The 21,887-nt window shown below is 37.0% G+C and overlaps 1 protein-coding gene and 1 long non-coding RNA gene across 3 annotated transcripts in view; one reads left to right on the top strand and one right to left on the bottom strand.

Annotated features, from left to right (window-relative positions):
- Positions 1-333: 333 nt before the first annotated feature.
- LOC123648274 lies at positions 334-9,239 on the bottom strand. The gene is made up of 3 exons (XR_006738545.1): positions 9,151-9,239; positions 8,530-8,572; positions 334-391 (listed from the first exon to the last, which is right to left on the bottom strand). It is a non-coding gene; the product is annotated as an uncharacterized LOC123648274 (long non-coding RNA).
- A 172-nt stretch (positions 9,240-9,411) lies between these two features.
- Positions 9,412-21,887, top strand: part of EDIL3 (EGF like repeats and discoidin domains 3) — a 388,195-nt gene continuing 375,719 nt past the window's right edge. Inside the window, exon 1 of one of the 2 annotated variants that reach the window (XM_045565716.1) lies at positions 9,412-9,978. In XM_045565716.1, the coding sequence (XP_045421672.1) occupies positions 9,912-9,978 (67 nt within the window). In that variant the 5' untranslated portion in view covers positions 9,412-9,911. The remainder of the gene's footprint in view (positions 9,979-21,887) is intronic. The other variant, XM_045565717.1, reaches the window with a different exon arrangement.

The raw sequence follows: 21,887 nt of genomic DNA, 5'->3' as shown, positions 1-21,887 counted from the left end.
AGCTCCAGTTACCGAGATGTCAGCAGTTATCCATCTAGATATTCTTAGCTTAAGTAAGAAACGCGTCTCACCATTTTTCCTGGGAAGACCCTGATGCATTTTTTTTTCCCTCCACCTTTCTTTTCCACTTTGCCTGTTTTTAAAGAAGAGACAAAAATAAAACTTGAAATTAATTTTCTTTGTTAGACCTCTTCACTACAACTTGTTTCAAAGGCCTGAGGAACAGATTCATTATTCTTTTTAAAAGACTTACACAGCAAGATATAATACAGTAGATCTCCCTTTGCAGCTCTAGATACTTACGAAAATCTTGCTGGTGGCAAAGACAAGCCTGCTTATAATATGCTTCTGTAAGTTGTTCACGTTTGCACACCTCTGGACTGTAGCCTGGCTAGAATGCATGAGAAGTTCATACCAATGAGAGTTATTTAGATCTGTTTTGGAAGTTTTAGACAATGCAACTAATGAAGTAAATAACACATAGATAGATATATAAGGAAAAAGCAAAAAATCATTATTTGCATAGATGATTATTTGCAAGAAAAAAACAAGGACTCAGAAAAACCAGTAAAACCAAAGAACTTTGGAAGGGTGATACTATGACTTGAATGTTTGTTCTCTCTAAAACGCCTGTTGAGACTTAATCTCCAATGTGTCAGTATTGAGAGGTGGGGCTTTAAAGAGGTGGTTGGAACCTAAGGGCTCTCCCCTTCTGAATGGATTAAACCATTCATGAATTAATGGATCAATGGTTTAACACAGGAATGGGACTGGTGGCTTTATAGGAAGAGGAAGAGGGATCTGAGCTAGTATGCTCAGCCCCTTCACTATGTGATGCCCTGCACCACCTCAGGACTCTGCCAAGAGTCTCCACCAGCAAGAAGGACCTCACCAGATGCAGCCCCTTGACCTTGGACTTCTCAGCCTCCATAACTGTAAGAAATAAATATGTTTTCTTTATAACTTATCCAGTTTCTGAGTAAGAAAGGTGAAAATTTATATAACAGCATTCTAATATATCAAAGAGTCACTTAGATACATAATAGCAAACTATATTCACAATAGAAATAAAAGCACATAGTATTTTGAACATACATAATGAGAAGCACTCTGGACTGATGGAGAGTGAGAGAGAGAGACACAGACACACAGAGGTAGAGACAGAGAAACATACACAAAATTTCATTAAAGGTAGCTAGTAGGCAGAGACACATATTTCAGAACAAATAAAATAATTCTATAAAGATAGAAGCTATTTCCAAATTGACCTATAGAATTAAAGTGAACCGTCAAATTTCAATGGGGTACATTTTAATTAAAAAAGACATCTATATTAATCTAGTAGAATACATATTAGAAATTCATAAAAATTAAACAATGTGCCCTTGGTACCAGAAAAGACAGAGGATAAATTGAAAAAGCATATAAAATATCAAGTTTGTATAAAAAATTAATATTTTTAAAAGGTGATTGTATAAAAAATTAATATTTTTAAAAGGTGATTTTTTAAACCAGATTTATTAAATATTTGGTAAGTATAAATAAATTTGATGTGGCTGAAGGAAGAAATAAACTATACAAGAAAAAATTCAAATAAAATAAGAATTCTGTAGGAATATTTGCAGTTTATAAAATATTTTATGGAATGGTTATTTTTAGATGTATATCTCTAAAGGAATTATGATACTTCCTAATTTTATTTTTGTCTCATGCTATAGGCTACATGGAAGGTTTGGCCACTGTCAAAAAATTGCCTTTAATTTATTAATTCATTTATTAAGGACTGAATGAGCTTAGAAGTTAGAAGGCAACAATGCTCTAGTCTTTACTCTGATCTGTCTGTGAGCTGGTTGCTTATTGCTCCTGTGGGAAGAAATCCTTAGCTGGAAGTCCCTGAGACTGCCAGGAGCAGTGAATTAAGGTCCATGCCATCCACTTCCTCCACAGGACTATGTTTTAGGGCAAAGGTGCTACCTAAGACTAAAGAAGGAGATCTGTTTTAAAGCATTAAAAGACACTTTACAAAACTAATTAGAAGCAAAAGGGCCGTCTCCCTCATTAGGAATGTAAGCTATTCAGAGAATTCGTAAGATTATTTTTCTGCATTTGAAAAAATAAAAATTAAAAATTAAAAAGCTAAAGGAAATATAATAATAAAAATGTAAGTACACTAGAATATAAAGCAGATAAAATGATTAAACATTTTGGTGTGGTTAAAAAACATAAAAAGTAGAAGACCAATCAGCTCCTTATGTAAAGTAAACTGGATAAAATTTACAGATCAATAGCCTATATACTTAACAAAAGCAGGGCTCTTCTAAGCAGAAAACTTCCTGGTATTTTCAATCATTGCTTAAGATCCCCAGGCAGAGTCTTAGACAGAACTGAGTCACCGGCTCAGGCCATAGTCCAGAGTGACACATTATTTAGTAGGGGAAAGGAAAATGTTAAAATAATATAAAGGTTTTTTCAGCTGACACTGAGTCAGACCATCCAAGGCAGAACTGGAAACATTTCACTCTTCACCCTAAATGCTGTTCTTTTATCTCCTACTTATAAACAGAAAAGCCTAAAAATAGTTTAATATCAATATCACTAATAGTTTTATTTTTAAAATGCTAACTTAAAAGTTTTAGCAGGAGTACCTGGACTTTTAATTTACTCACCTCCAATTTGAATGTTGAAGGGATCATCTCAATTCGTTATTTTGATAAAATGATTTTAGATTGATTTCTAATGTGTACTTTCAAATTCATATTGACTTTTTCATTACATGTACACATGTATACACATAAATAGCCTTCTTGTAAACGTATAACGGCTAGTTACAAAATATAATGGGAAAATTGCATTTAGGTAGGTACATAAAAAGATAAAATAAGTTGAAACTGAACAAGAGGAACATAAAAGAAAACTTGGATATATAGGTAGGTATACTGATATTATAAATATATTTATTCTCTTCTACTTTACAAGGTCATTCTAAAGTTCATTTAGGGAAAAAATAAATGCACTTTAGTTAGGGAATATTTTTTTAAAAAGAAGTAGATGTGAGAGTGTTTTACCCTATAGTCATTAAAAATATTTTAAACAACAATGAAGAGTGTGTTACTGGTACATGAACATATGACCCATGGAATGGTCTATAAAAGGAAGCAGTAGAGCCAAATATATAGTGATTAAGTGACTGAGTTGGCATGTCACATCAACTACAAAGACATGGATTTATTTAATAAGTGGTTTGTTTATAACTGGTTGTTTTCTAGAAAACAAGTAAGAGCTATACTACTTGTTCACACAAGAATAAGTTTCAATTGTATAAGAATTACAAACACACACATGAAATACTCATCAGAGTACCATTAGAAAGTCTAAGAGAGTATGTTTATAAACTCAGAATGGTGAGGGTTTATCTTAGCAAAAATCAAAACCTAGAAATCATACAACAAAGAAGGATAAATTTTATAACCTAAATATAAAATGGTTTTTGCACAATGAAATCAAACAGTTGTAAACTAAATTAAAGGACAAACACCAACTGGATAAATTTTCTGACATAAGTTTGATGAAAAATGAGCTAATTTCTTTAATATATACCGACCTCCTACAATCAATAAGAAAAAGGTCAGCAATCCAATAGAAATAAGAGCAAAAGACATGAAATGCAGTTCACATAAAGAAAATAAACATTATTTTTAGAAAAGTTGCTCAAATCCAGCATACTAATACGTATTCAAAGCTCTGAAATACCATTTTTCATCTATCAGATTCAAAAGACCAAAGATTGCTAAGATATTTGTATCTACCACACTATAGGGAGACAAGCTGTCTGATGCAGTATAAGTGGAAGGATAAACTCAATCATCCTTTATGAATGACAATTTGGTGATATCTATCACAATTTTAAATGCATATACCCACAACCAACATCACCACTTCAAGCAATCTATCCTAATGAGTTTATCTTGCACATGTGTGCAAAATGTGCATTCACTGCAATATTGCTTACAATAGCAAAAGATTAGAAGCAACCTAAATGTCTATCAAAATGGATTTACATTAAACAAATACTATACAGTCCTTGATAAAATTTTAAAATATAAAATATTTGTGAAAAAAGCAAGATGTATGTTTACATAATTTAGTAACTTTCATAAAATGTGTATATGTACATATACACACCCTATATATACACACACATATAGACATATGTGTGTATATGTGTATGTATATATACATATGTATACACACACACATCTGTAGAAGAATACACAAGCATAGCTACTAGATACCAGTGGTAGGTCTTGGACATCAACCTTGTGTAAGGAGGGAATGACATGAGGAAAAATACTTTTATTTCCTGTACAACCTTTTGTACCTTTGAACTTCTATTGTATGCATATATTAGTTATTCAAAAATATTTCAGGAGGCTAAAAACCAAGTCACTGAAATGAGTTAACCAGAAAACTGGAGGAAAATAATTAGAAACACCAGAAATTTCTCTTACAGGGATCAGGCTCTAAAGACAAAGGTGCACTCTTGCTTAATGACCCTGTACGTTTTCTGGAAAGAGCATTCATCAGTGAATCAAGCGGGAAAACCCTGGGAACTAGGGATTTCATATAAAACTTGTAGTCTTAAAAATTAATTTTCCTTGGTATTCACAGTGGGAAGACTGAAGAAGTTTAAAACATTAACACACAGCTATGTCTAAGACATGCAGCTATCTAAATGGCAGGAATTATTTGTAATTCTTTGGAAAGATAAGATTAACACAAATGAAACAACTAGAGAAATAAAAAGCATTGGTAATTCTATGAAATGAAGGTTCTGTGGTGTTGGAATAATTTGGGGAGGTCTTAAAGGAAGACAGGAATTCAGCTAGTAGGATTTCTAAGAGGGTATTTCAGGTGGGGATAACAGCAGGCACAGAGAGGGTTGGAGGAATGAAGTAGGTTGGTGCTTGTGGGAGCAATGAAAAGAATATGCAAATATTTTAGAAAATTTAAAATGTGCTTGGAACTCTATTCAAGGAATGCGTATTTTAAAATGATAAATCAAGAAGGTCAGAGAGAATGTAGACTGTACTAAAAAAATGGCAATTACAATTACAGCAATTTAAATTGAAAATGTAAATAAATACAGTAAGTTAGACTACTGTCTAAAAAGGCATTATAACATAAGGACTGTGAAAATCGCTCTTGGAATCAGATCAGGGCTCAGATCCTGGCTCTTGGTTCCATCCCTCACTGACATCTTGATCTTGGGCAAAGTACTTAAATGTTTTGATCTTTGGTTTCGTCAACTGTTAAATGGCAATAGTAATAATACTTCATAAAGGTTGTTGGGATGCTTTAGAAAGGCAATATATGTAAAAATGCATTGGAGTTTAGTATACAGCAGATCCTCTATAATTGGTGGCAGCAGAATGTAGTAGGATCTGGATTAAGGCTGTTTAGATTCAATTATTAGCTCCAACACTTACTAACTTGAGATCGGAGGTAATTAACCTAACTACTCCAGGCCTTATTCCTTCTTTCTAAAAAAAAAAGAGATAACAGAAATAATCTACGATATCAGTTTTCTTTTTCTGTGTAACAAATTATCACAAACTTAGCAATTTAAAACAACACCAATTTATTAGCTCACAGTTCTGTAGGTCAGAATTCCAGGTGGTCTTCGCTGAGTTTTCAGATTTGGGTCACAGAGGGTGAAATCAAAGTTTTAATGGAAGGACATTTTGGATGTTAAAGAAAAATTTTTAGAAATAAAAAACAGTTTTAAAACACAAAATGATAAGAAAAATTAATAGTAGTACTGAGTATAATTTGATCACATAATCTAATATTCTATATCTAGTTTATTTATAAACATTCAATAATATAATTACATTTATTCAGTGTTATTTTTTGCATGGCAAATTGAAAGATAAAGTTAAACTTTCTAGATAATTTAATGGTGGTAGAAGATAGAGAATAAAAATAATCAGCTGTTAAGAAAAATTATTTTGAAATTCTGTATATGATTATTATCTTATTTATTATTATCATTACCTTTCATCATCATCACTATTTGTCCACTACTAGGCTAGGCCCTTTTGTGCTTATACACACCAGTGTAAGTTTGGTACTATTACTAAATCTGTTTCATAGATGAGAATACTGAGGCTTGGCAATCAACAGATTTTAATCGAGTTAAAGGAGTTATAGTGGTAGAGACAGTATTCCGACTCAGGTATGTCCTGAATCCACCATATACTTGAATCCAGGTATGCTCCAGAATCCAAACCTCTAGCCAATAAGGATAGTTCTTGAAAATTGTCTTAGTTTGGGCTGTTATAACAAACTATGGCAGACTGGGTGCCTTAAACAACAAATACTTATTTCTCACAGTTCTGGAGGCTGGGAAGTCCAAGATCAAGTCACGAGCAAATTTGGTGGCTGATGAGGGCCCACTCCCTGCTTCCTGGTAAAGAAGATGGCTGTCTTTTTACCATGTCCTCACATGGCAGAGAGCAGAGAGAAATCATTTCTCTGGTGTTTCTTCTTATAAGGGCACCCAGTCACGAGGGCTTAACTTTCATGACGTAATTGCCTCCCAAAGGCTCCACCTTCAAATAGGATCACATTAGAGATTTAGGCTTCAATATATCAATTTGGAGGGCACAGAAACATTCAGTCCAGAACAAAAATCAATAAACTTTCCATAGTTTCCCCCCTTTTTTCCTGCTACTTTATTCTGTTTTGTTTTAAAGCATTGTTTTTCACGTTATTTTCCTTGTAGCACAAAGTCTTCAATATGTTAACAGGTGTTCTGAGCAAAAGCTTATCATAGTTAAAAAAAGAAAAATCTTCAAAATGGTGAATTAAACACTTTTGGAAAAGTATCTTAACCACAGGACTTTTCAAAGTATTTAATATGTTAACTTTCACCATGAATCTCCAAGAGGCTGCTTTAATATTCAATGTTTCCCAAAATTATTTGACCATGAAATTTTTTTCCCCAGAAGCCTATTAACGTCTTGGGTAAAAGGAGGCCTGCAGAAAACAATCTGAGAAGTGCTGTCTTCAAGTGATGTATAGATTCATTTTTGGCACTTTAGGCACATATTTGAAGAAGCTATAAAACTGTAGGCTGGATCATAGTGATTAGTAAAGGTCCCTTAGCACTTTATGTAGGGTAAAAGATTCATAACAGAGTTTTGTCCTTTTGCTTATTTTATTTTTTAAAATAATTCAATCTCTGTGTTCTTTTAATTTTTCTGATATACCAATTCTGAAGAGGTTATATGTGAGTTCAGTAAGAGTGAAATGAGTCTTATCAATGTAAATTAGGTAAAGTGCCTAGAATCTTTAAAATGAAAGGCTTATTGGTAGATGATCACTATCAGTAAATGCAAAAAAAGAGGGGATAATTATGGATATGGGGCTATGGATTTATGACAATGTATCAATTTTCAATTTTTGATTGGAAATGGGACTTGAGAAAGTAGAAGTATTAAACTGGCAATGTATTTCACAAGTTGTCTACCAGGCAATACAGGATGGCATTTATTGTCCACACTCTGGGTATCTGGGCATAGAATATGCATTTTAATGCAGTTTTATATCCTCTGAAATTTTTTAAAACCCTTCTTTAAATATAAAAGAAAGATAAATGTTTAGTAACACACACTGTTGCCAAAAAATAATTTAACTTCCTAACATGCTTAAGATCATATATTACCAAAAAAGTGGAAATAACCAGGGAATAAAATAGGAAACTAAACAAAACTCTTAACCCACTCTTTTCCCTTAAATATCTCATCATAGAGAGACCAGTTTCTAATCTTACATGCTTTGGGATTTAATACTATCCTTTAGAAATAATACCTTAAAACTAAATTAGACATCTCATTGCAAATGTTAGAGAAGTACTTTAGGAAAAACATGCGACAGACTGACTGAAAACATGCTTTCAAAATTAAGTAACAATGATGTGCCAGAAAGTTGGAATTTGATTGTTTGAAACTACTTTGGTACAACTCTGAACAATGCTGCCTTATTCTAACCTGTGGCTTTAAGCATAAAAATAGACAGTAAATAAATGCATCTCCCCTTTTCTCTTAGCAAAGTGATTTTTAAAAACTGTACTTTTACCCTCCCACCAAACATGAGATCAGAATAAACCTTGTTCTGATAGGTCTTTTTTTTTCCTATTGTCGCTGTTGCTTTGCCAGTGATACATTTTAACTTCTCCCTAGTAGTATTCAGTATTACTCTTCCATCCGCCTTACATCTTGATTTCACTACATATTCCAAAAGGAAGGTAGAAATTGAAGTTTAAAGGACTCAAGGAAGCACATGGAGATGAAATTCCATGGATAATTGCCCTCTGTTATTCTTTTCTTCTTTCAAATTCTTTCAACTTCTTGCCTTCAAGAATGTTTCTTGCAATTTCTCTATGTCTGTGTTTCTGTCTCCCTTCCTACCTCCCTCTCTAGGAAGAAAAAAAGAAAAGAAAAAAAGAGCCCTGTTTCATTTTGGTACCTGCAACTGCTGGAATTGAATCCATGTACAGTAAGCAATCATTCTAACCGAAAAACAGAGGAGAAAGCACAATTGTAAGCCATGGTCTGTATTTTTGGTTCAATCACTTTCACTACAAAAAATAGTCCATTCATTTTGGTGGATAGCAGGAAAATTTGATCCACCTTAGTGATGCTTCAATAATCCGTCCTTCCCTTCTATTTTCTTGCACGGTCCCCAAACTCGCCCCACTATTTCTCATCTGAGACAGATGTCCTCCTTAACGAGATGCATGTCTCCTACTCACTTTCACCCTTTTACCCCTGTGAACAGATGAGCTCACAACCCTCTCTCCCTAGCCCTGGAGCTAACTAAAGTGCAGACCGAACAGCAGAGCAGCCCTGTCTCAGCTGATTAGAGTCTGGCTGTTGACTAGGTTGCATTTCCTGAGAGATCAGGGACAATTCACTTTGAAGGGTTCTGTCTCTCACGAAGCTTTGTGCCCCAAGAGCCACTTTTCAAAATCTAACTTCTAAATTTTCCTGGCTATACTGAGAAAGGAAGTTCAGGGGAATCCTTAACGTGGTTATTTACAAAGTCAAAGCTGGAAACCCTGAGACTCTCAAGACACCAAGGGTGCACCTCTTAACCCCCGAGTCTCCGGGGTACCGGCAATGTAGTAACTTCAGAGGTGGTGGCAGGTGCCAGGGTGTGGCTGCGGTTGTCTCCCTTTTCTCTTCCACCAGAAGGAGCCTCGAGAAAGGAGAGAGAGAGAGGGAGAGAGGGAGAGAGAAGGGGGAGACCGGAGACCAGGGGAGGGAGCAAGAGGGAGGGTGGAGGGCGGGGGGCGGAGGGGTGCGGGCGGCGCCGGGGAGCTGGGAGCGCGCTGCGAGGCTCGGGCTCACACGCACGCCGCCTCTGTTTGTACACAGTGCGCTCCCGGCCGCCCGCTCGCTCCCCTCCAGCTCACGCTTCATTGTTCTCCAAGTCAGAAGCTCCGCAGCCGCGGCGGGGAGAGCAGCGCGAGCCGAGCGCACCGTGGCCGGTCAGCCGCTGGCTCTGCCGCGCGCGCGGGGCACCGGAGCCGCTGCGGGAGCCCGCGCCCCGCCCGCCGCGCCTCGGCGGGGACCCCTCACGGCGGAGGGCTGAGCCCGCCGGCGGCTCCCGGCGCTCACCCGCCTCCGCGCCCGAGCGCAGGCGAAAGAGAAGAGGTTCCTCTCTCCGGCCACCGCTCTTTCTTGCCCGCTTCAAGAATTTGTTTAAGAAAGAGCTGCGGGAAGAAGACGTCTTCTTGAATTCTTCAGCAGGGGCGGAGTCTACTACTGCCCTGCGGTGCCACCTCGGCTACGCTGCCCTCAGCGACGACCCCTGACCAGCCGGGGTCACGTCCCAGAGACGGGATCATGAAGCGCTTGGTAGCCACCTGGCTCTTGGTCGGGCTCAGCCTCGGTATCCCCCAGTTCGGCAAAGGTGAGGCGACGGGGCCCGGGCCGCTGGGCGCGGGACGGGCTGGGGGTCCCCCGGGAAGCGCCGCGTAGGGGGCCGGAGGCGGTCCCGCGGGCGTGTCAGGGCGGCGAGCGCCGCAGGCGGCGCGGAGGAGGCGGCGAGTCCTGGGAGCCCCGGCAAAGTGCTCGCAAAGTCTGAGCAGAGTGCGCGGGGCTGAGGGGGAAGAGGGTGCGGGGTACCGCGGTGAGATCCAGGAAAGGGGAATGAGGGGAGGAGGTGGGGGACGGCGTTTCGGGTAACCGGCTGCTCCGCGGCGCGCTCGGCCACCCAGTCGCCGGGCAAACCCTCCCTAGGCAGTGCGGGCGACGCTGGCTGCGGACGCCTGGCGGGACTTTCGTGGGGGCCGGAGCGGGGAAAAGGAGAGCTCCGGGGAGTCTTCTGACTGACGTGGGAAGAGGCTGGACAGCCGCAGGGCCGTCCGCCCCCGGGTGCGGTGTGCTCTGGAGCGGGGCCCGGGCTGAGCCGTTGGCAAACCCGAACCGGGCTCTGGGAGTTTGGGTCGCGGGTGAGGTGGAGTCGGGTCTGGCAGGTCACAACGACTTTCTTTCGCCTCCCGATCCCAGACGCGCAGCATGGGTTACAGAAAACCCCAGGAACCCGCCTCTCCTTTAACCTCGGGAGACTGGAGCTTTGCTCTGCGCTCCCTCCCCGTACTAACTATCGGTAATGGAGAATGGCGCGGTGCAAGCCAACCCTCGCGCCCCCGCCCGGGAGCTGAAAAGTTGTAAAAGCTGGTCTGGTTGTACCTTCCATGACTTGCATTAGAAAAGAAAAAAAGAAAAAGGGAAGAAAGAAAAAAACCTTAAAAAGATGCAGGACTTCGATGAGTCTCCTGCCGAGTTGTTTGGGCGACTTCCAGGTCCTTAGCGAGGTGTGGCTTGTCCATACTAGCCCTCGTCCGGACCCGGCTCTCGCTGCCGGCCAAGGCTTAAATTGACGCCGGCAAAGGGCGCGGGGAGCGGCAGAGGCTCTGGGGAGGCTTGTGGGAGCTGAGCGTGGGTTTGGGGGAAGCTGGCCCCTCCTGGCTCGCCGGTGCAGGCGGTCCCTTCTAAGCGATCTGCGGGTAATAGAATCCTCTGCAGTCAGTTTCGAGTGGAAAGCTGAGTGCACTACAGGGTTTTAAATACTGTGCCTCTATAAAAAGGTAGTTGGATTAAAAAATGCGTTGACTCAGATCCATTTGAGATTAGACACTGCATGAATATTCTACACCTTCCATCCATGATCCTATCCATATGTTTGTTCCAGAGGAAAATTGTGGACCGTAGGGCGACTGTTTGCCCAAGAAGCTGGGTCTTGCTGGTCAGATGCCCTCGCAGATCTGGCAGTAGAGATCCATGGCTGCGTCTTGCCCGGGCCTCCTTCCCTCCCCCAGAATGAGGCTGTTTTCCCCAGCGTGTAGGCGTGTGTGTAGGTGTGTGCCTCGCCTGCGTTTACAAAGTGCCCTTCCAGTTATCAGGCAGAGGCAGCCGCTCCACTGAAGGTTAAGAAATGGTAATGGTTCTTGTGGTTGCTCAGCCCAGTCCCCAGAGATAGGAAAAAAGAGAGCGTTCCCACTGCCGATATTTTTCCTTTATTTTATATCCAGTCTAGATTCCTTCTGCACTTTGACCCCTTAGCAGGAAGGGAAAGGAGGATTGCAGGCACTCCTCTCTCCTCTTTCCCTTCCTCGTCCCCGTTTTCGGCGCAAACACGAATACATACTCACCCACTCACGCACCTACACCGTGCCACCGTTCGTCCCTGCTCGGAGGTGGAGGAGAAGAAAGTGCATCTAGCGTGTGTGGCGGGGCTTGCCTGGCTCTGTCTGGTTGCAGGAGCCCTGGGGCGCGGCGAGTCCCGGCTCGGCTCGCGGCAAACAGGAGCTCAGTCTCCAAAGACACCCACGCCGAGGGTGCCCCTTAGTCAGCCAGACGAGCCATCGTGGAGATGTTGCCTGGACTTTCCATCCTGGTCCTCCTAGACAATGCTCTGGCAGCTGTATACTCCATATTCTTCAGTAGATTTCTCCTTTTTTCAGCCAGCCTGAGGGGAGAGGGAGAGGGCGTTAGGAAAGAAATGGACCATTTTGCATTAGTTCTTTTTGTTTAAACTTGCACCTCTCTAGTTTTTTCTCCCTCACCTCTGCAGAAGGCAGAATGTAGCTTGCGTGACAGCTCCAAACAATTAAACTTTGGGAAAACTTATTGAAGCCAGTGTCAACACTGAAAATTTTCCTCGCACTCCTTCCCTCCACCCCCATGATTTATCTGACGTATGTCTTTGAGAAATTAGTGTTTTCCTTATGTGTGGGTTGCCATTTGCTTGCATTGATGCCTGGGATTTGATAAGGATATGTAACCTCTTTTATTAGTCGTCTTTATTTTAAAATTAAGCCAATGGATCAGTCAGATTGAATATTTTATTAACTCTTAAATTATTCATGGTTATGGGTTTGCTCTAAAAAATTCAATAACATGCATACAGTTGCAGCAAGCACGTGACATCTTATGCAATCTGTCCCTGTGCCTGCAGTTTGTGCCTCAAGTCTTTAAGCAAATGGCACTGTCTAAAAATGTCTAGACATGTCCTAAATACTATGAATCATTGGCATTTGCATTTTCTTTTTTTAACCAATGGCGATTTTTACTTAATTCTACATGAGAATAAATTAATATCTGAACAGTCTCACTCCAGATAACACTGTGCTTCCCCCATGATTGGTGTAGCAATATTTATGCCGAAATAACTGGTTTCTTAATTTATATTATTATTACACATTACTGTCTTCAATACCTTATGTGACCATTAAATTTTTACTTTCAAAATAAGTGCTAACTTCAGATTCAAGATGAAACACTGAAAAAATTTGAAATATTGAATTGAAAATAACAAATGAAAATAAAGTATTCTGCTGTGCCGTGACAGTTTGACATTAATGCAAATTCTTGGCCATGTCATACACTGTCATGATATAGCACAGAATATTTTCTTCTCATCCTGAAAAAGTTTTTCTGATTATTCTTAAATGTTTCCTTAGAATTAAAATGTATTTTAACTTTGTATAACTTGGAGAAAATATTTAAAATAATAAAAAATTTGAAAGAAAACTGAAATGATCTATTCTTCCTTCTTTGGCCTTGATGTTGCAGAGATCTCTAAAACTAGGTAAATATATGATACTTCTGAAAAATTCTCTAAATTAAAACTCTGTTGTGCTTTTATCAAATATTTTAAGATCAATGTTGATATAAAACATATTCAGGGTCTAGAATATTTTTAATAAACATTGTAATAAAGTTTGCTTTTCTCTCTACATACATATGGTTTTTCCTTCTTAGAAAATTATAGCAAGATAAAGTAAAGGAATAAAATACACATGACTAAAATAAAATAGCATCATTAGTCAACACCATTACAAAGATAAGTTTGGCAGTTTTTAAGAGTTTAAATTAGTAGTCCAAACTCTTAATTTTATTGATTTTAATTAAGATAAAGTTTTAATTAGGTAATTTCTTCTTAACAATTTCCATCATTTGAAGAGTTTTGAATAATGGGATGGACTGTATATGTTATCATTTGTGTACAATTTTAAAAACCTGCCTTGTTCAAGAGTTTCATAAAGCCTAAGAAAGTAATTCTGATATTTATTGTTTACTGCACATGCTTGCAGGTGCAATAGCTTTGAATATGATTTATGATGCAGTAGCTTCATTGTATCCTTGCCAAAGAAACAGTGCAGGCTTCAGAACTCGGTTCAAGCCAGAAGTAAATCATAATGAGTAGGTACTGAGTAAGAAATAACAAATTTTGCAACTATATAATTAGTGGTATGGCTTCTATCATAGCTAATCAATTTAATCTTTTTATTTGCTAAGTAGTGGGAAAACTAACATTATTATGAAGAAAAGTAGAAAACCAAAGCTAAGCCATTGCTATTATTCATTTCTTATCTGTATTTTAAGGAAGATGCCTAGTATATTTGTTTTTGTTCTTGTTTTCTTTAGCATAGTTCATGTAATGATTATAATGCCATTTGGTTAATCAAATCAAACATACATTTATAGACAAAGAGTTAAGGCTGCCCATGTAGTGTAATTATTAAAATGTTTCTCATTGTTTCCTATGTAATACTTCTAAAAATTAAGAATTATGACTACTTAAACTGAATGAATTACCACTTAATTGTTACTGAAAATGCCTCTGCGGAATCTTTGATTTGAATGAGTTGTTGAAAAGTAGACTGGAATCAACTGTGCCCTCACCAGCAGGTGTCAGGATAATCAACGGAGATCTTTTAAAGGAAAGATGGAAGAATAAAAGAAGTAAACTTGTAAATGCTAATTTGCAAACCCACATAAAGTGACTTTCGACTTTCTATGAAACTAATATTATTAGTTTTCGGTGATCTCCTGAGAAATAGAGGGAAGGCAAGTTGTACGGACCTACTGCTTTCACTATAGGATTTTACCTTGGAAACAGAGTTGCTCTTACTGCCACAGACAACCAAGCACACACTTAGCTTGAGCAATTATTTTTCAGGGATCTTCTGAGTACTTTCCAAGAAAATACATAGATATCTATGACAAACAATTATTACTGAAATTTCTGCCATACTTTCTAAGCACTCTCCATATCAACTGGAAGTTTCGTAAATAGAAATTTGGTTTGTTGATTTACATGGATATATACATTCAAATATTTACTAATATTTGTACACAGCTACCACACTGGAAATAGATGAGTACTTATATTTACTCTTTTTATCATGATGGTAAAGCGTATGTTTCCTAGAGCTTGCAAGTTTCTGTATAACACAAGTCATGTGGCCAAAAGAGACTAAATGTCATGATAAATAAAGCTTTTTCACAACCCATTTCAGCCAGTTATTAATACTCATATATGTGTCTATTGTGTATCAGTAACTAAATTTGGAGTCAGTTATTTTGTTTTTAATTGACCTTTATCTGATAACTTTTAAGTTCCTGGATCTCCTGATACGGCCCTTAAAACTGTGTTTCAGATTCACTCTTATACCCTTTCTGTGAGTTTTTTTGTACCCTAGCTGATATGCAGAATGGTTGGTTTCTAGTGGCATCCTTTCTGTGTCAGAGTCTTCCTAAAATAAAAATCTCTCTCCCTCTTCATCTCTTTCTCCTCCCCCTTCTTCCCTCCCCCTATTTCCTTGCTGGATAACGACTAGGGCACAACATCCACTATAAAGGTGATGATAGCATGCTGTCATCATTATTAAAAGATTGCAAATCTACAAAACATTGTGAAATTTGCAATTTATCTTTTTGTGAGGAAAAAAAGGAAGATAATGTAAGCCTCTGCCTTCCAAATCCTGAGGTTTAAAACATAAATGAAAATAAATTGGAATCTAAATTATGGAGCAACACAGGGTTTTGCACCTTGATTTGATTACAGTGCCCTGCCTAAAATTACAACTGTATAGTAATTTATATCCACCCCACTTGTGAAGTTACTTGCCTTGCAGCTTCATCCATGTAGTACATAGCTGAGAACCTAGGAGAAAGAATCAGAAACTCCTGACCACATAAAATAGATGTCACATTTAGGGCTTAGATCATGAATTATAGAAAAGTCTATTTCTCTTGGCTTTCAAGTTGCTGGGCCTTCTACAAACTGGATCCAGAAAATGAAAGGCATATTAGGTAATAGTCAGACTTATTCAGTGCAATAAAACATGCCAAATTTTTGACAAAGAGGAGACTAGAATAGTATATGTAAAAGCAGTGATACTTTACCATGTGAAAAACTGGGAACACTTAGTGTGGGGGGTGAGGGGGAAATGTAAAGGCCAAAAGGCAGCACCATATGAGAAAATATAATACTCGGTACCTTGGTGCTGGTATTGGTTTGCATGCTAAACAAAGGCTCACTGCAATATGTTCAACAATTTTGGGGTGCAAAGGCAGTGAAATGTATACATTATTGAAAAAAAGGTTTTTTCAAAAATGTTTTAAATTGAAAACCTGCTTAATGGTGAGTTAGATGTCTTAAGAATTTACTTATTTATAAACTTTATTTTCCTATCATGCCAGAGAAATGTTTTTTATTGATTTTTTTTCCTAAAGTAATAAAGGAAGATATTATAAGACACAGAACTCAATTTTGTAAAAAAGAAGTAGAATTTGGAATGCAGATAAGATGTTCTGCAATTATTTGGTTATATTTTAGAAAATATACTCCTATTTCATTTTTAAATATGCATTATTAGAGTGATAGTAACTGTGTAGGACTTATTCAACAGAAGATTTAGAGTGCATGATGTAGAATGGAGAATTTCAGAACAAAAATTTAGGTGAAGGCTTTTTAAACCCTAAAGCACTTTTGAATGTGATTGTTAATGTGGAGAAAGATTGACTTAGTGTTTCTGCTTTAGAAAAGAGAAAAGGTATCAAACTGATTGATATCTTTTAAAAATAATTTAATATGGTATAATATTCCATAAATGAGAGAGCCAAGGTTTTAATTTCTTGTTAGATGATAACGTGCTTGATGTGAAGATAACCCCTAAATGGGGTTAGGGCACCATGCATTCCTTAATGTTTATGCTTGGTATTTGACAAAGTGGTTTATTTTGGGAATATCAAATAATCCTTTAAGTCCCTTCTTGTATTTAGGTCAGGATGACCATTTAGATTTTACTAATACTAGAGAGTATATGAGGTTAGCCAGGGAAAAATGGACTCAAGACACTTGAGCAGAAAAATTTAGAACAGGCAAATGGGAACATTGGAGAATATTTTTATTTGAAATAAGTAGACTAATCTCTCCCTCTAATGTAGAGCAGTCTCCCACCGATGGACAGGAGTGTTCTGTCTGTGCTCACATCTGTGTTGCCCTTCTCTCATCACGTTTTCTCTCCAAATGTTACTTGAATTCTAATTTAATCCATGATATTTTTCCTATTTGTTTATGTATCTTTTACTTTCTATAGTTTAACTTCTTTATTATAAACCTTAACTTTTTTGGAATGTTGTCTACAAACAAACACCAAATTAGCATCCACAATGCTTTAATGTTTATATGCCAAATTCTCGTTTCATGTTGTGTGCTTTCTGCAGAGCCAGGGCTTAGAGTAGTGCTAGGCAAAACAAACAGTGAAACCATACAACAGCAATAACAAAATCTAAATCAGACACTTAATAGATAATTCAGTTGAATGGAACCACCGCATTCCGCCATCCCCGACTGCCCCATCAGTATTCCTTAAAAAGTTCTTGCTCATTTTAAGCAGCAGTATTTCTTTTATATAAAAAAAATAGGCCAAAAGTAGTTTCAGGAACATTAAAAAGCTTTGTTTTGCACTTTCTTACATAACCATTTCTTATCATCTGTGTTGTAAAATGAACCTACTTTGAAAGTATTTCTCAGTGGTCCTGCAAGAGCATTGTTGAAAATATAATATTAAAGGCAGGCTCTAAAGTGCTTTCTATGTTTGTTATGAATCTTCAATTAAAAAAAAAATTACATCTAATTATAGATTCCTTTGTTAGATGCAAGGTTCTGACACTTGAGGCTCAATTTAATTTTGACCTAGAAACAATAAATTTTTAGGGATCTTTCTGGTTTTTTTTTCTTCTCATTACTTGGGGTTTGCCACCATGCCAACATAAGTGTCTTAGATAAGTTAACAAGGGACATTCATTCTGATATCTTCTTAAGTACAGCAAATGAGTCTAGCATGTATTGATTGTATACTATGTGTTTCACTATTAGAGTTACCATTTTTAATTCTCATAACAACTCTATGAGGCAGGTACTATTGTTATAGACACATGAATGAAAAAATGGAGATACAAAGAGGTTAAATAACTTTCCAAGATCGTACAGTTGCTGAGTAGTTTGTTAGAATCCAGTTGGAATCTAGAGCCTGTTAATTACTAAACAATGTTGTGTCTCAATAAGTGACATCCTGTACTATCATGAGATATTTTGGTAAATGGTTTTATTATTTCTAAAACATACATATCATATCTCATCACTATTTAACTGGTAGTTATTTTGGAAGGGGTGAGTTATATTTGTTTTCTTGGGACAATAATTTAAAATTTTTGAATTTAAGTTGGTAAAGTGTCAAAGTTCTGTTCTTTTCACATTCAGAAGTGAAGGAGTAGGCCTGTTTGGTCAGAAAGGGTTAATGTGTCTTTTGGAATGCATCACTAGTAAGAATAATGAAGATGGGAGAGAGAAGAGGAGCACTTGGGAAATGATTCCAAATATGTTTTCAAAATCTTGCTATTCAATTTGATTCCAGCATGATTTTTATGATTTATTTTAATTTTCTAGTATTTCACTGCTCCTATACATTGTTTCATTGATATTCAATGTAACATGTAGGAACATGGTTTCTTTGCAATTTTTCAGATATGTAACATAGTACAAAGTGACTTTAGAGGTTAGCAAGGTTATTTTTCCGAGTTTAATGAAGGTTTTACATCTCATCCTCATTTTATTTCTGTGTAACTGCATTAAGAAATTTTAGCCAAAAAGGCACCAAATGGTCTTCAAAGCGCATCAGCTAGAATATTAGGTTTTCTGGTTTATTTCAGGAATTATATAACCAAAATATGGTTTCTTTTTTTAAAAAACTCAAACTGAATTAACTTTAATTTTTTTACAAAATAATGCAAATTACAACATCTAAGATCATCCTCATTTATATCTTCCTCTAACTGTATGTTTAACAGTTGAAATTGACCTCCACGTTAATTTACTGTATTTATTCTCCTAAAATAATAAAACGGTCATTAACATTTCATACCTCTACTTTAGGGAGCATAAACAGAGAAGATATTTTCAATCTAATTTAACAGATAAAGAACCTGAGATTCAGAAAAGTCACATGCTCTGGAATTCAAGAAACAAACAGAATTTGAAGTTGATTCTGATTGAGATCTATGTTCTCATTCCCATTTATTTCTTACTCTTTTGCTGTATCACTTTACTTGAGGTAAATATAGTTATGCTTTTTCCTTAGTTTTTGGACTCATGGGATGAGAAGGAGGAGTTGGTATGCTATTACTTTTTCAAAAACTATTTCAAACTGTTTCTCAGTCCAACACTGAACACTTTTATGCCATAGCATAAAATACCTCCTTTCCTCTTTGGAGCCCATTACTAACCTTGATGATATCCCATACTTCCTCCATGGCTTCAGAACTTTATCTCTTCTCTATTATTGTTCTCTTAAAAACTTTCACATCTGAGCTTGTGCCCTTTTAACATTCTGGTATTAAACTTCCCGGAAGATCCCAACATTAATGATTCCCATCTCTATTTTTTTAGTAGCTACTGGCAATGCTATCTGTTAGACTTTCTCATCACGTGAAATTACTCAGCTACCAGTAATTTAAATTTCTCAGACTTTGTATCTCCTACTAGGATTTTCTGTCTCTTACCTTTCCTCACCCTTCATTCCCACCGAACCCACTCTTTGTCACTACTCTAATTTCCAATCCTTCTTATCTTTGTTTTTTCCAACCTGTCTCTGGTTATCTATTTTAAGAGGTATGCAGCCACTTATGAATTTCTCCATTGGCTTTTCCCATTTTTGCTGTATTTGACATTTTTGCTTTATTAAATCCCAAACTAAAATAGTTTCCGACGTCTTTTCCCCATTCCAGCACTAGGAAACCTGGAAGACTATTAAAAGATGGTAGGATCCATTGTGGAACTGTAGGAAATGATGGTCTGAGGAAAAAGATTGCAGAGGTATTGCAGTAATTATACTACAATTATAATTTTGGTAATTATAAATTTGAGAGCATGATGATAGAAGTTATAGTTGAGGGAGGGTAGAAGACAGGATGATTGAAAAAAAAGAGTCAAGGTACTGAATGGCCAGCTGTTGGAAAAATCATCTATGGGGGCATTGAAATCACAAAAGCTTATACCATGAGGAATGTTGCAGAGGATGACAATGAACCAAAACTAAGAATCTTCAAGGAATGAGGGGATGTAATACAGAGATCAGGAGTAATTATACTAAGGAGGAGTATTGGGGAGCAGAGAGCTATGACATGAAATTAAAACTGGCTGTTTTTAGTGAGAAAGGAGGGGGAATGTTTTGAAAGTGGCAATGAGCAACAGGAGGGTCTTGTCCCCCACCTTTTGACTCCAGAAAGTACAGGAGGAAAAGCAGCATTCAATAAAGAGGGCTGCAAAGTAAACAGTATCCTGGAAGAGAGCTGGTTTCCTCTAAGCAGGATGACATATGAAGCATAGTCTTCAGGCATCATTCTCTTTGACATCTTCATTCTACAACTTTTGACACATTAAACTCATAATAATAATAGATATATGTCACTAAGAGCAATACTTTCAAGTACAAAAATATGTGTTTGTATACAGCAGCTCTTTAAAACCTCACAACAACCCGATGGGCTATTATTGTCTTTATTGACAGTTGAGGATACAGACTGAGACTAGAATAAGTGATCAGCAGTCAAAACTAGGTCTTATAGATCCAAATCCAGGAATCTTTTCACTGTAACATAATTACAGAGAAAAGCCCCAAATCCATGGAAGAATCCTTTCTAAATTTAAAGCACAGCTAGGGGATAGGAAGATTTCTGCAGTTCTGCCCTGACCTACTTTACCCTGTTCAGACAGGCCTCTATGTATTTTGAGGTTTGCATAGCTTAGGTTACTGGGAATGTGGAATATGTCTGCTTGGTGGCCTTAATTTTTGCCCATGCACAATTTGTCCAAATTGTCTTACTGGAAAACTGTTAACATTAGTACCAGGGGAATAGTTTCTTTTTCTTTTTAATATACTCATAATTGTGTACCTTGTACACAAAGAACTCTTTTTCCTTAAATTTACATGTTTCAAATATTTGTAAGCCATAATGTTTCTTTTTGAGTTTCTGACATGTTGAAGTCATACATATTTTTTCCTTTAATCTGTCCTTGTAAGCCATTCCTTTCATCATTTTAGTTGTTTCATTTGGAATCCATCCAAGTAGCCTATATATTTATTCAACAAGCTTGCCAAAAACTCAACAGAGAATTCCAGGAACGTGCTTCCCTAAAATATTGCCACACATATTAATTTGCATTTTTAAAATTTTGAAACTAATTTTTTAAAATTTTGATCTATTATTTTGCAAGTTATTTAATTTTTTGTATCAAATCACCCTTTTCTAAGTAATACATTGCTAGATTATTTTTTAAATTTTTCATAATTTTATTGTGTATTTGCCTTCATTGGAATTTTACTTAATTTTTTTTCAGTCTGCATTTAGTATAATTGTTGTTAATATCATATGATGTATGCTCTCCCCACCTGGAGTAACCTAACTTCATTTCCTGCAAATGATATTATTATGTATTTATTGTTATTTTTATATGTGTATATGTACATATTTGCTAAATAATAATATAACACACAAATTCCTCTCATGACCTTTTTATTTCATATTTTTGAGGGTCTTTAAAGTATTCGTTATTTTCTTGAAACTATCATCTGTCTCTATTTTTCTCTCTCTAAACTATATTTCTATATCTGTTTCTAGCTATCTCCTATATATTGTCATTTTTCTACTTCCAGCTCATTCTTCATCTTAAACTACACAGCCTCAGGCAATCTCTTTGATTATCTTGTCCAAATAACCCATACTAAAACACGTACATACCATATATGCCCCTGTAATTATTCTATAATTCTATCCTTTTTAATTTATCACACCTTTCAAAACTTATAGTTTTATAATCACTTTTTTATTTGCCTATTTATTTTCTATCTGTTTCTAGTGGACTGTAAGCTTGATGAGGGCATGAAAAATACTTACTTTGTTCCCTAAAGTATATCCAGCTCCAAACATGGTGCCTTACTCATAGTGGGCAGACAATTAATATTT

This window comes from Lemur catta, chromosome 12 (assembly GCF_020740605.2).
Source record: "Lemur catta isolate mLemCat1 chromosome 12, mLemCat1.pri, whole genome shotgun sequence".
NCBI lineage: Eukaryota > Metazoa > Chordata > Mammalia > Primates > Lemuridae > Lemur > Lemur catta.
This window is presented reverse-complemented; position numbering and strand designations above follow the sequence as displayed.